This window comes from Cydia splendana, chromosome Z, assembly GCF_910591565.1.
Source record: "Cydia splendana chromosome Z, ilCydSple1.2, whole genome shotgun sequence".
NCBI classification, from domain to species: Eukaryota; Metazoa; Arthropoda; class Insecta; order Lepidoptera; family Tortricidae; genus Cydia; species Cydia splendana.
In genome coordinates this window covers 35,259,038-35,273,155 of record NC_085987.1, presented here as the reverse complement: position 1 = coordinate 35,273,155, position 14,118 = coordinate 35,259,038, and the positions used below count along the sequence as shown (strand labels likewise).

The 14,118-nt window shown below is 38.7% G+C and overlaps 1 protein-coding gene across 1 annotated transcript in view; it reads left to right on the top strand.

Moving 5' to 3' along the window:
* Nucleotides 1-14,118, top strand: part of LOC134803983 (dynein axonemal heavy chain 6) — a 91,914-nt gene that overhangs the window by 3,341 nt on the left and 74,455 nt on the right. Inside the window, exons 2-12 of the mRNA XM_063776840.1 lie at nucleotides 146-230; nucleotides 316-409; nucleotides 758-971; nucleotides 2,135-2,276; nucleotides 8,640-8,879; nucleotides 9,989-10,206; nucleotides 10,496-10,679; nucleotides 11,132-11,703; nucleotides 12,635-12,867; nucleotides 13,173-13,321; nucleotides 13,935-14,063. Coding sequence (XP_063632910.1) covers nucleotides 146-230; nucleotides 316-409; nucleotides 758-971; nucleotides 2,135-2,276; nucleotides 8,640-8,879; nucleotides 9,989-10,206; nucleotides 10,496-10,679; nucleotides 11,132-11,703; nucleotides 12,635-12,867; nucleotides 13,173-13,321; nucleotides 13,935-14,063 — 2,260 coding nt within the window. The remainder of the gene's footprint in view (nucleotides 1-145; nucleotides 231-315; nucleotides 410-757; nucleotides 972-2,134; nucleotides 2,277-8,639; nucleotides 8,880-9,988; nucleotides 10,207-10,495; nucleotides 10,680-11,131; nucleotides 11,704-12,634; nucleotides 12,868-13,172; nucleotides 13,322-13,934; nucleotides 14,064-14,118) is intronic.

The window sequence follows — 14,118 nt, the reverse complement described above, 5'->3', positions numbered from 1 at the left end:
TGCACTCTAAGTGAAACCTGTTACTTACCTAAGTATAGTCTGTCCGTTTTTCTAATTTCTATGATCAAGTACGCCCTAGTAAATGTATCGAACTTGATCTTCTAAATCGGACGGGTTATACATTTGATGCATACTTATTTTTCAGAAAGCCTCGTGATATACCATTTCATCTGCCACATAGAAAGTTATTGGATAAAATAGAATATGTGAAGCAAGAACCACAACCCTTGGTAAATGTTGGCGATTCATTGAATTTAAAAACTTCATGATTTATTGGATACTAAAATACCTTATTATTTATGGTATTGATTACAGACTGGTTTTGCTGAAGCCCAAGAAGAAAGATTTAGGAGAGAAAGGAAACAAACTACATTACTATTGGAACCTATCAACTTGGATGACGCTATCGGTAAGTTTAATACTACCAAGTAAGTTTTTGGTTAGGTAGTAGTACCTGCCAAAAAGTGTAATGTAGCGGGCTTCTTTTGAAATCAGCTGATATTTAGCTATTTTACGTGCATCTTGATGCTGCAAGATACATTTCAAGCTGACGCTCAAATTAAGAAAAAGAAACCGTAGTTACACAACGACGGCCGCAAAAATATCTGACACGATCTTATTCGTAGAGCCAAGACGTTGCCACATATTTTTGCAGCCTTCGAAAAGAAACATATTATTGCAGGTGACTGTGCGACTAAAATTTCTATCAACACAAGTACAATATAATAAATAACGCACCCTTTTGTTGGTTTATTAGGTAAAAGAAAGAAATTGCTTAAAATAAAGGAAGAAACACCTGTTCAGGTAGATCAGGAGACAGGCAAGACCGAAGACCCTCTAAAGGTAAAACCTGTAGTCAGGTCCCAAAAGGAAGTCATCGACTATGTAAGAAATAACCCCAAGTGTGGGTTCCTTTACATGATATACGCAGTCCACCCTGAAAATGTGTATTTTACACCGTACTACCTAAAGTAAGTATATTTAGTTTTGTAATAGGTATAGGTACCATTTTTGCTTTAAAATACCTTTTCACCTCAGCAGCTCGAACAAGAGTACTTTGCTTCTTAAAAACAGTGAGCAAAATGCGATTTTGCTCACTGAGTCATTTTGTCTCACTCAGTGAGCAAAATCGCATTTTGCTCACTGAGTATGTCTTAGTCAGTGAGCAAAATGCGATTTTGCTCACTGAGTGAGACAAAATGACATTCAAGTGACCTTTATAGTCAAATGTCATTTCAACATGCGGGGTCTAATACAAGTTCGATATACTTGGGTTCTATTATCTCTGTCCCTCTAGGTATGTTCTCACTGCTTAGGGTGAAAAATTTTGTGTACTACACGAGATCAAAGTTATTTACATCTCGTGCGCTTTTGAATCCCTTACTACGCTCAAGATTCTAAATTAGATTCACTCGCTACGCTCGTGAATCTATTATAGAATCTTTCGCTTGCACGGGACTCAAAATAGCACTCGAAGAAATATCAAACTTTGATCTCTTGTTGTACAAATAACTATTAACTGTGCTCAATGTGAAGGAGTTCGGTATATCTGTATTTTACCCTGTTTAATAATAATTAAGTAAATAAAGGTACATATATATACAAGCAAGACATTAAGCCAACACGGGTAACTTTTCCACCAAAAGCGGCCCTTTTTGCTCATGAGTGTAAATAACGTAATTTTGTCATAGTAAATTTTTAGGGTTCCAACAAATCCATATAGTTTCGCCATGTTCGTTTGTCTGTCCGTCCTCGGCTTAGCTCACTGACCGCAAGTGCTAGAGAAAGCTGCAATTTAATAAATTTTTGACCTTCAATGAAAAAGGCAATTTTTAAGTTTTCGGAAAAAGTGATTACTTCTGTAGTAAAAAGACGTACAAAGAGCTGCGGAGGTACTCCCTTTTGCGTGATGTAGGTACCTACATGATAACATTGATAACCACTAACACCCCCCAAGCCAATTAAGAGTTTATTGTGACGGATGGGTGGCTACGGAACCCTATACTGAGCATGGCCCAAGGTGCTTAATGATCAGTTTTGTTTATTTATTATTGTAGGTAAAAGAGCCGTTTATTAGTTAGAAACTAATAGTTTTTCCAATGTGATCAATATTAATGGTGTATATTTCATTTAGCGTGGTCCCTTATGAAGAGATCGACAAAAAGAACTATCTGACGATCAGTCCTTGCGGAGTAACGCATTTCACTAACGAAATGCAGTTCACAGCTCTTCCTGCGTGGGAACAGGAGTACACTATATTCGTTAAACTTACAGACGTAAGAAAATCTGATCATATCTGTCACACTAACCATATCGTAGTATTCAATCATAAGTACCTATCATAACATCATTGTTTAAAACAATATTGTGTTGTAGTTGTTGAGCGCTGGTGGCCTAGCGGTAAGAGCGAGCGACTTCCAATCAGGAAGTCGCGGGCTCGAATCCCGGCTCGTACTAAAGAGTTTTTCGAAATTTATGTACGAAGTATCATTTGATATTTAATTACCAGTCGCTTTTCGGTGAAGGAAAACATCGTGAGGAAACCGGACTAATCCTAATAAGACCTAGTTTCCCCTCTGGGTTGGAAGGTCAGATGGCGTCGCTTTCGTAAAAACTAGTGCCTACGTCCATTCCTCTATGAGCTGTATCAAAATGCTGAGATAACGCGAGGAAGAAGATGATGTGTTGTAGTTGTAAAGTTTGGATTTTGAGTACCTACTTTCCTACCGTTTTGGCTAAAGGTTGTCGCACACCAAAAAGCGCACCAGATGGGCATCGCCTCCAGCTGACCCGCTAAATATTCTTTGTTTTCTTCGCTTCTATACTATAACGCATACTTAATAGCATCGGAACAGCATTGGTAAGCGGTGCATTGACAACTTACCGTAGACTGGCGCATACATATTGCTGTCACTGCGTTTGCGTCTTACTGTCGGCGCGGGGACGGCGCGCGGACACCCATGGCTTCACCCTGCGGCTTAGGCGCCGCTGTCGCATAGGCACTGTCGTAACCGTGCCTACATTTTCCGTTAATTGCTTACGTATGGTTAACAGCCTAGTTGACGGTGAGCCAGTGAGTTGGGGCGGCGCTGGTCTGGTGTTGAACTTTTTGGTGTGCTACAACCACTACAGGGTGATTTTTGGGTCGTGATCCAGAACCACTTTTTCTGACTCTGTAAATGATCCACATTATCATATGGTAGTATTTGATTAAAAGATAATTACTTTAATTATTCTTATTTTTCAAGTAAAATTAATGTTATACTAAGTAATTATGGTCACCCTATGACTTTTGACATACGCTGTATAGAAAGCGACAAGACGTCACATTGAGTAGGGTCACCAAATTGTATGCAAAAATGTTTTTTCCTACTTGTCATCTGGGTAATAATCATCATTATTGGTGATAAACAATAATTAACAACATCATTAGGCTCATCTTTGGATTCGGTATGATGTCTGGCTCTCTTGCTCCACGACCCCTAAATCACCCTGTATATGTGTAGGTAATAGGTAATTGCCTAAATAAGATTGACTTTAAACAAAATTAAGTAGTCACACTTCTATAATTATATAAATAAATTACATGGACGTCGCCAAGGGGAGGGGGAGGGGCATTTTAGTTTAAAATTTCCCATACAACCATTTCCAGTCGCCGTTACGACGCGGTGTTGACACATCTTGTGTCGACACCGTCTGTTTCGGTCACAATTCCAGTCGCAGAGTCGTCGCCGTGTCGACACAGTTACCAGAAATGGGGAAGGGTCGACACATGACACAAAGTGACATAAAGTGTGGTCGCCGTGTGCACACATTGTTTCGGGTTTGCGACTACTTTATGCCAAAATCATTCGTTCATTCGTTCATTTTGTTCCTGTCAAATGGAAACTGTCAGATGGAAAAATACTTAAATAAAAATAAGTGACATTAATACGCCATCTCTTAAACGGATTACAAGACGTAATTATATATTGTTTGCATTTATATTACAATATGACTTAAATTATTATGGGGAATTAAACTGCTCGAGTGATTTGATAAACTAAGTGTAATATAATCAACGCGCCACCACATTGTTGTAGTTTAGCCGGAAATGAAATTGTTTACTTCTCAGTGCCTGTGTTCATAACTATATTATTTGAAGCATTTTTAGTACTTCGATGCGTATACTATACTTAAATAACAGAAATAACGCTTTACATACTACCAAACTTGTTAATTATGATGTATAAATATGGTTTAAGGCTGAGAAATATTGCAGTCACAAAGTAGTTGCAATGTTTCGACTTTGTGTCGACTCTGTGTTGACACATGACACGCGCTGTCAAAAGTAATAACAAAGTTACTGGATTTGCAAAATGGCTCCTTGTGTTGATTTGTTTTCAGATATTCTCAAAGTGTAAAAATGCCGTGGTCAGAGATGGGCATTAATCGATTAACTGTTTATTCGACTAATTAATGGAATAAAAAAAGTTAATTCTCAAATTTTAATCGCGATTAGTTTAGTCGACCTAACATAGATTGAAATTGAATTAATCTGAATAGTAATGGAATAAATTATCGATTAAATCTCGATTGAAAGTTGACAGGGGGCCATTTTTGTACGTAAAAATAATAGAAATGTCTTGCATGCAGATGGTAGCAAAACACTTTGTCATAAAAGTCGAGATGGGTGTCGATATATAGGTTTTAGGGAGTGCCGATTTCGAAAATAATGATCATTTTGGAATCCGAAATGGCGGCCATGCACTGTGTCATAAAAGTCGTCATGGATGTCGTTTTATACGTTTTAGGGGGCCCCAATTTTGAAAATGATGACCATTTTGGAATCCAAAATGGCGGCCATGCACTATGTCATAAAAGTCGTCATGGGTGTCGTTTTATAGGTTTTGGGGGGCGCAGATTTAGAAAATGATAACCATTTTGGATTCCAAAATGGCGGCCATGCACTATGTCATAAAAGTCGTCATGGGTGTCGTTTTATAGGTTTTAGAGGGCGCAGATTTCGAAAATGATGACCATTTTGGATTCCAAGATGGCGGCCATGCACTATGTCATAAAAGTCGTCATGTATGTCGTTTTATAGGTTTTAGGGGGCCCCGCTTTCGAAAATGATGACCATTTTGGAATCCAAAATGGCGGCCATGCACTATGTCATAAAAGTCGTCATGGGTGTCGTTTTATAGGTTTTGGGGGGCGCAGATTTAGAAAATGATAACCATTTTGGATTCCAAAATGGCGGCCATGCACTATGTCATAAAAGTCGTCATGGGTGTCGTTTTATAGGTTTTAGAGGGCGCAGATTTCGAAAATGATGACCATTTTGGATTCCAAGATGGCGGCCATGCACTATGTCATAAAAGTCGTCATGTATGTCGTTTTATAGGTTTTAGGGGGCCCCGCTTTCGAAAATGATGACCATTTTGGAATCCAAAATGGCGGCCATGCACTATGTCATAAAAGTCGTCATGGGTGTCGTTTTATAGGTTTTGGGGGGCGCAGATTTAGAAAATGATAACCATTTTGGATTCCAAAATGGCGGCCATGCACTATGTCATAAAAGTCGTCATGGGTGTCGTTTTATAGGTTTTGGGGGGCGCAGATTTAGAAAATGATAACCATTTTGGATTCCAAAATGGCGGCCATGCACTATGTCATAAAAGTCGTCATGGGTGTCGTTTTATAGGTTTTGGGGGGCGCAGATTTAGAAAATGATAACCATTTTGGATTCCAAAATGGCGGCCATGCACTATGCCATAAAAGTCGTCATGGGTGTCGTTTTATAGGTTTTAGGGGGCGCAGAATTTGAAAATGATAACCATTTTGGATTCCAAGATGGCGGCCATGCACTATGTCATAAAAGTCGTCATGTATGTCGTTTTATAGGTTTTAGGGGGCCCCGCTTTCGAAAATGATGACCATTTTGGAATCCAAAATGGCGGCCATGCACTATGTCATAAAAGTCGTCATGGGTGTCGTTTTATAGGTTTTGGGGGGCGCAGATTTCGAAAATGATAACATTTTCAATTTAAAAATGGCGGCAATGCACTATGTCATAAAAGTCGTCATGGATATCGTTTTATAGGTTTTAGGGGGCGCAGATTTCGAAAATGATGACTATTTTGGATTCCAAGATGGCGGCCATGCACTATGTCATAAAAGTCGTCATGGATGTCGTTTTATAGGTTTTAGGGGGCGCAGATTTCGAAAATGACGACTATTATGGATTCCACTTTTATGACAAAATACGTAGCCGCCATCTTGGATTATAAAATGATCATCGTTTTCGAATTCTGCACTCCCTAAAACCTATAAATCGACATCCGTGACGACGCAAGTTATCTGTATTTTCAGATCTAACAAATTGCTACAGAATACAAAGGACAAAAAAGAAGCGAGGAGGTAATGAAACAAGCAAAAATACAGATGATTCCTCGACGCAATTGGGTGATTCTTAAATTGTGTCCAGATTTTTTTTGTCATAAAAGTTTATATTTTTCACATATTACTCTCACAAGTTCCGTGACATTTCGACCTTGTAATTTTTTAAGTAAATGTTTTTGTTTATCTATGAGGATCTCACTAGAATAGTATAATCACAGATCATATAAATCAAGGTATGTTTATATTTGATGAATGAAATAGTAACGCAAAAAAAAAATATATTTGTGTCTTATATTCCTGCCGAAGACTTTTATTTTACCTTTTCCTTCTACACAAGTTTGGCCAAGTAATAAGAATTTAGGGCTCTCAATTTTATTTTGACTTCTACAACAGTAAAGCTACGAGGCCATGTTTGGTATCGTTTTCGTATAAATTCGCAGTACCAAATTTAGTTAAGGTATCACATTGACACCATTCCGAAGTAAAAACATATAAACTTATTAAAATACTTTCTTTTAAACTCATCTTCACGCTTAAACTGCTGAACAGTTTTAATTTAAATTTGGTACACATATATTTTGAGTCCCGAGACAGGATATAATAAGTTATCTCAAAAATCAACCTTTAAAGGTGTGAAATGAGGTGTAGGGGGGAATTCACTAATTGACTTCTTGAAGTTAATACTGTTTAAGTTTAGGTTTGAAGTCATGTTTTTTCATCATTTTTAACTAAATCAAAGATGTAGACCATCCCAAATTTCATATAAATCGGTTCAGCGGTTATTGATTTCCCGTACAAATTTCCACGCCACTTTTCACACCTTCAAAAGATGATTTTGGTTATAAGATCTATCCTATGTCCTGTTCCGGGACGCAAACTATTTCTATACCAAATTTCAACGAAATCGGTTCAGCGGTTAAGCGTCAAGAAGAGTTTCAAAAAAACCGGCCAAGTGCGAGTCGGACTCGCGTATTAAGGGTTCCGTACATTAAGTCCGACTCGCGCTTGACTGCACATTTCTAATAGGTTTTCCTGTCATCTATAGGTAAAGAACTATTTTGTGTATTCAGACGGACATACATACAGACGCACGAGTGATCCTATAAGGGTTCCGTTTTTTCCTTTTGAGGTACGGAACCCTAAAAAGATTTATTTTTATTTTGTGGAATGGTGTCAATGTGATATCTTAAATGGATTCAGCACCCCAGATTTATACGAAAACGATACCAAACACGGCCTAGCACCTTCACTGATATAGATATATCAAGATAAAATTGAGAGCCCTAAATAAACTTTCAAGAGCGGATATCTCAAAAACTATTCAACATATCGAAAAAATTGACGAATAAACTTGTAACAAATTAAATTAACTTTCATTTTGTATAAGTGGCCATGTCGCTGAGATGCATAGTTTCCGAGATATAATCGAAAAACGGGAAAATGGGACCTTCAAAGCCCCCTCTCTCCCCCCCGCTCAAGGGCTACGGCCGGGGACTTTTGATATGTTCACCTCCTAACTTGTCAAACCGAGTTACGGAGTCAAAAATTGTGTTCCGAGCATTTCCCTCTACAACTTTTGGAGCATTCGTTGCCTGACCTAAGTAGCTTATTGAATTTCTTTAAAAACTTTTCTGTAACAGGTTGACGGGTGTTGGGTGTTTATATGGTTTCGGTCGATTATTATCATTTGCATTGCCCATGATGACTTACTAGAATTACGAGCACACGAGACACTAATAGTAGTTTGACAAACCTTGGTTTTCAAGAGGTATTTTATATTGACATTTGCTGTCACAAATTTGCTGTCAGATTTAGTCGCAAACCGCACACAAATGTGTCGACACCTTGTTACGGAAAAGTGTAGACACGGCGACGACACTTTGTTTCGAAACAATTCTAGACACATTGTGTGGACTCTGTTACGACACATCTGACATTTAGTTACCACTTTGTGATTCTGCGACTGGAATGGTTATATGGGTTTATACTCGGAGGCAGCTGACTCCCCCTGCCACCCCCTGGCGACACCCCTGATAAATTTAGTAACTGAAGTAGATGTCATATATTAAAGAAAAAGTGACGAAGCCTCCATTGGTGAGGGTCGGATCCGGCACTTTTTCTTTAATATATAACATCTATTTCAGTTTAGGTATCTCCTTATTTTTTTGTTTTTTGTTTCGGTTGTCCTGCCCCAATCCACATTTGTGAAGAAGTGCCATTCTGTCATTATTCGTGTTTCAATTGTTACTTCACAGATAAAGTTTTTCCGTGTTTACCGGTATTGGAAAGCCTTTTATGTCTGGAGGAAATCGTTATTATTCAGAAAATATAATAAGACACGGAACAAACTGGCCAAGGAATTATTTACTTCAACACCGGTTCTCGGTAAAGCTCTTCTCAACATTCAGGCCATGTGCTGTGATATGTACATGAAAAGTTTCGCAGATATATCTCGCGACATGGACACTGCTTTTTTCTACTTCATAGAAGTGGAGGTAAGCACAATAAAATGTAGGTATACATGTAAGTGCACAGGGGCGGCGTTAGGCGTAGGCGACGTGGGCCGCCGCCTACGGCCTCGCGGTGTAAGTAACGCGCCCAAATGGTGTATGTGTCGGCGGCCGATCGTAAGATCAGGCATATCGTGAAATTCCTAGGCATATCGTGAAACGTGAAAATATTTCACTCGTTCCCCGAGTCGACGGAGCCCCGCTACGCGGGGCTCCTATTTCTGGGCAGTTTGCCCTTCGGGCATCTGAAGCAACCTAACGAACCTATCCTACCTATATATTGGTTTGATGTGACTATCGTCAAAACATTACACAGGAACATTACGATCTGCCTGATCGTACGATCGGCCTACGACATATGCACAGTTTGGCCACTAGAGGGCCTCGCAAAATTTGCCTTCCCTACATTAAATTTAGTTTTGCGTTGCGCCGCCACTGTACGCCGCCAAAGGGCCCTTTGAACGCAAAGGACCCTTTAAAAATACCTACAGCAACGTTTATAGCTAAATTTGTGTTATGCCCCTGACCCCCTGATAACCTAACTAACGTGCGTAACGTGCTTAATCTTGCTAGCATATGCCTAACTTGCACTCCCACACACTCGTCACCGTCGATGGAGTCTTCTCATCACTTGTTTTTGTTTCAAGTAGAAAAACTACTATATAAATTATAATCTGAAATAAATGTCAATGACTACTAAGAAAAAGTACCTAGTGCCGCGATAGCAGAGGACGCTGGTCGCTGGTTCGATTCCAGCCGGGGGCACTGGAGGCCTTGGTCACTTTTTCTTAGTATATGACATTTATTTCAGTTTATAATTCCTTATTAGTTATAAAACCTAAGGCTACACGGTAAAAGCTACACGGTAACTGGTAAAAGTGATCGATACGATAATGAATGAAGATAAAGCTCATTTAAGGCCAGTTGCACCAACCACATTTAACGGACTGATTAACGTCCATCAGCAGTGTAGTTAGTATGAAACCTCCCATACAATAAAATTAAGAAACGCTTTAACGGTGACAGACGGTTTGGTGCAACCGACCATTAGTTATACAATTCTCACTAATCAATCGTTACCCACTGTTTGACAGGTGCAAAGGCTCGAGTATATAAGAGGGAAGCTAATAGAATACAGAGCAGTTGTATTGGACATTTTAACCCAAGCATGTCATGCTGCTCTCTACTTGAAAGGCTTCGTATACGACGACAGGAATATACCTCCATTCCAAATTATCAGAGGCAAACCCACAGGCGGCATGTCGTACACGGAAAAAGCGAACAAAAGGAAATATTGCGAACGACTCGCATGGTAAACAACAGTTTTGATTCTCAGTTGGAACAAGTTTCCCGTATAGGATGAGTACCTTTTCCCTATTATAAATGTAGAGAGTATGAGTAATAGTTGCGCTTAGTTTATCAGGTATGAGGGTGCACCTTTTCGTTCTGATTGCAAAAAATAAATCGGTCATATTTCATCGGATAGAGGTCGTTGAGGCACTGGATCCGATGGAGCCACTTGCCCCACATGTAACGTGAAACGTGATTTCCATTACCTATGATTATTTTTAAGGTTAACCGACCTTGTAAAAATGTTCCAGTTTTATAATGTTATCTGACTATATGACTAACTACATGCTGTATCGTCTAACTAAGAGATCTAATGACATGATAGCAAGTTTGCTGCGAACCCATCTTGAGTTTACTCCCAGTGAAGACCGGTTATTGGGCAGCGAGGTGGATGAAGTCCTCGAAGTTATACCAAGAGTAACCAATACATGTAAGGTGTGTAATAGGTAAAATACATTATCTCAATTGCCCACAAATCCAGTTAAGCCAATTTTCCATCAAACGGTAATAATTAATGCATGCGGCAAAACAAGGCGGTTACATGCTAAATAATGTTTTAACTGAAAAGGGACCTCATTTGCCGTAATTTTTATTGGAAAGCAGAATTATCTATCTGAATCTATTGATGCAATACATTCACATTTAGGGTTCCGTACCCAAAGGGCAAAAACGGGACCCTATTACTAAGACTCCACTGTCCGTCTGTCTGTCTATCTGTCTCATGAACCGTGATACTTAGCTGAAATTTTCACAGATTATGTATTTCTGTTGCCGCTACGAGTATAACAACAAATACTAAAAAGTACGGAGCCCTCGTTGGGCGAGTCGGACTCGCACTTGTCCGGTATTTTAATATAGGTACTTACTTCAATTTAACTATGTTTTAGTGGGCGCTGTTTCAAGTGGACGCTTATATTTTGCCAGACGGAACATTTGAACTCAATCCTAGTGAAGAAATTGTATTCACACATTTTGAGAAAATCACTAACGCGTGGGATGAAAGTGTTCGAACTTTTCACAATTATTTAAATGAGGAAACCTTGCAAATATTCGTCCAGCCCACAATTATGGGCAAGCAAGTTGAATGGTCAGCAGGAGTTTCGCCAAATTTGTATTTCTTAATGAACCAAGACAAGAAGATGTTGGATGATATCACTTATATACCCAATTCCATTCGATCTGCTTACGCCCACGTTGGGAAATTCCTTCAACGATTGGTACCTTTTATGGAAAACTTCAAGGAGGCAATTGAAATGGATACAGATCTGATAATGAATGAACGAGATCTCGAAGCATTTAGAAAACTTGCCGACAGGCTTAATAAACAGATGGAGGTCATAGAAGATGTCGTCAGTTACCAACCCCTGGGGATGATATTCTTATGCTTGTGTCCATTCCAAGAGCTATTTAGACCTCAACCACGAAGACTTTTCGATGTGATCGTTGCTACAACTCCAGAGTAAGTTTATGATTAATAACAACTGTAGATACTTATACAAATTGCAGTGTACACTTGTAAAGGCAGGATCTGTACTGAAATAATTGTCTTTACAGTACGTCTGGTGCTCCATTACGACACCCTGTGTTATAATAAGCACAATACGTAACTACGTCGAAAATTTAAAGGGCCATATGTACTGTAAAACGTTGTGCGATACACGTGCGAATAGGTAATTCGCAACTCGTGTCGATTTAAAAACTCCCTGCAGTCGTGTTTTAATAATCGCCATTCGTTGCTGATTCCATATTTTTCGCACTTCTATCGTAAATATAACCAGTGATCGGAATTGGGTGAGCTAAAATATCTATTATTCTTCGCAAGAGGACATAATATAGAGTATAATTACAACCGGGTATAAATATATTTTTCTTGAATACCGGGTATTCGATATTTATCCCAGTACTCTAAAAAGTCTAAAACATACATGTATCTACTTAACAAACATATTCTGAAACATTGACATGATCTATGAGAAAATCCTAAAAGATAAAAAGTTTGACGAAAATGCTACCCAATGTAACTAAAAATAGTTGTAGCTTTTAGATTAACATGTAACATCCCGTACTGTAAAGGGGCCCACTGATTAACAGTCCGCCGGACAGTATTGGCCTGTCAGTTGTTCGGAACTGTCAAAATATTGTTCTAACTGACAGGCCGATACCGTCCGGCGGACTGTTAAGTACAAACATGTATTTTTAACCCTTAAGTAAAAACATGTATTTTTAACAATACGACTATTAAGTACCCGGGTAAATGTTGAATACCCGGTATTCATGAAATAAAAATATTTTTCTACTCGGTTGTATGTGGTTGTATATTATGTCCTCTTGCTAAGAATAGGTATTTTAGCTCACCCAATACCGATCTCTGTAAATAACTATTGTTACAGAATCGGTCGTGCGTGTATTGACGAAATAGTAGCTGGAGCCGAGAGTATTAATGAAGACATATCGAAGGAGCCAGAGACTGCAGCGGAGCTGGTTGAATTCAACTTCATGCTTGACACCTTGGAAAGCAGGTTGGCGCACCTAGAGGAGCGGCTGGAGTATCTCCGTGAGTTGTACGATCTCATGGGAGAGTTCAACATCCCCATCGCAGCTGATGATATGACTGAATATCTAGGTAAGTAGTCTACTATTATTCAGAGTGTGTATATAAACTATTTCTTGTTGTTATTCTGTCCCATCGGCCAGGAGTAGCATAGTTTGTTAGAAGAACTGCTGTACCATGTTCTACAAATGTGCTTGGTAGATGTCCCATTATGGAAAGGCCATATAATTACCAAAAAATTCAATTTGGTTCATTTAAAATACGAAAAACTAGTAATTTAAGAGTGACCCAGGAGACCGTAACCATGGCAACTAGTGACAAGAAAAAGTTGATTCACCCAACGCAGGCAGAACTATTGAAAACATCACTATTTTAAGGGTTAAGTGCGACGCTCGTAACATTGCGACAAAACGTGGACCTCCAAGTAGAAGCCCGAAGCAAATTAGCGGGCATGTTTGCCAGCCAGATCGGGAAGGATATAATGGACCTCATGATGGATGTGAACAAACTTAGAGAGGAAGTCTCGGTAACAACTCTGTTATAATAATTCTACCAATAACACTAATACTTATAATACTTTACACCATGCATGAAATAAAGCACCAGATAATTATTAGAAAAACACAGATAGGAGTTATTTTTAAACACAAGTTATATTTAATAAATCGGATAGAAATATAAAAAGTAGGTGAGTTGACCGTGACGTCACGATGTAATGTTTCATATAAATTCCACATTAGCAAATCGTTTTGACAGTTCTAAAAAAGTAACTGATTTGACTAGTAGGAAAATACCCTATAATTAAAGGTTGTCTGTTTAATGTTCGGCGTTAGTTGTTGGTACTCAAAAACAGCTCATATTACCTTATTCCGAAATCATTATTTCCGGCAACTCACTCCTTAGCTTCTTTTCGAATTACGGCATTAAATAATTTTCATATATATGACAAACGAAAATGACAAAACACATGCAGCACATAGCGACGCAAAGCAAATAATACTCGTAAACCACGAAGTAAATTAAGTAAGAACAGGGGTACCAAGTTCCGTTAAACGACATTTACGCGGACAAAGTTGCAACCAGCATGATTTTCGGATTACATACCTATATATAAATAAAACTATCTTAAATATTTATAGCAACCGTGGTTATATGACATTAATTCTGACATGGATCAAGTAATGGAAGTACTCGATGACTTCACCGAAAAACTAGCTGTCTGCACTGCAAGAGACAAACAAATGCGAGAGTGGCAGAAAATTTTCAAGGTAAGGTTTTTTAACAGGAACGCTATAGAGATAATTAATTTTAGATTCTACCAAA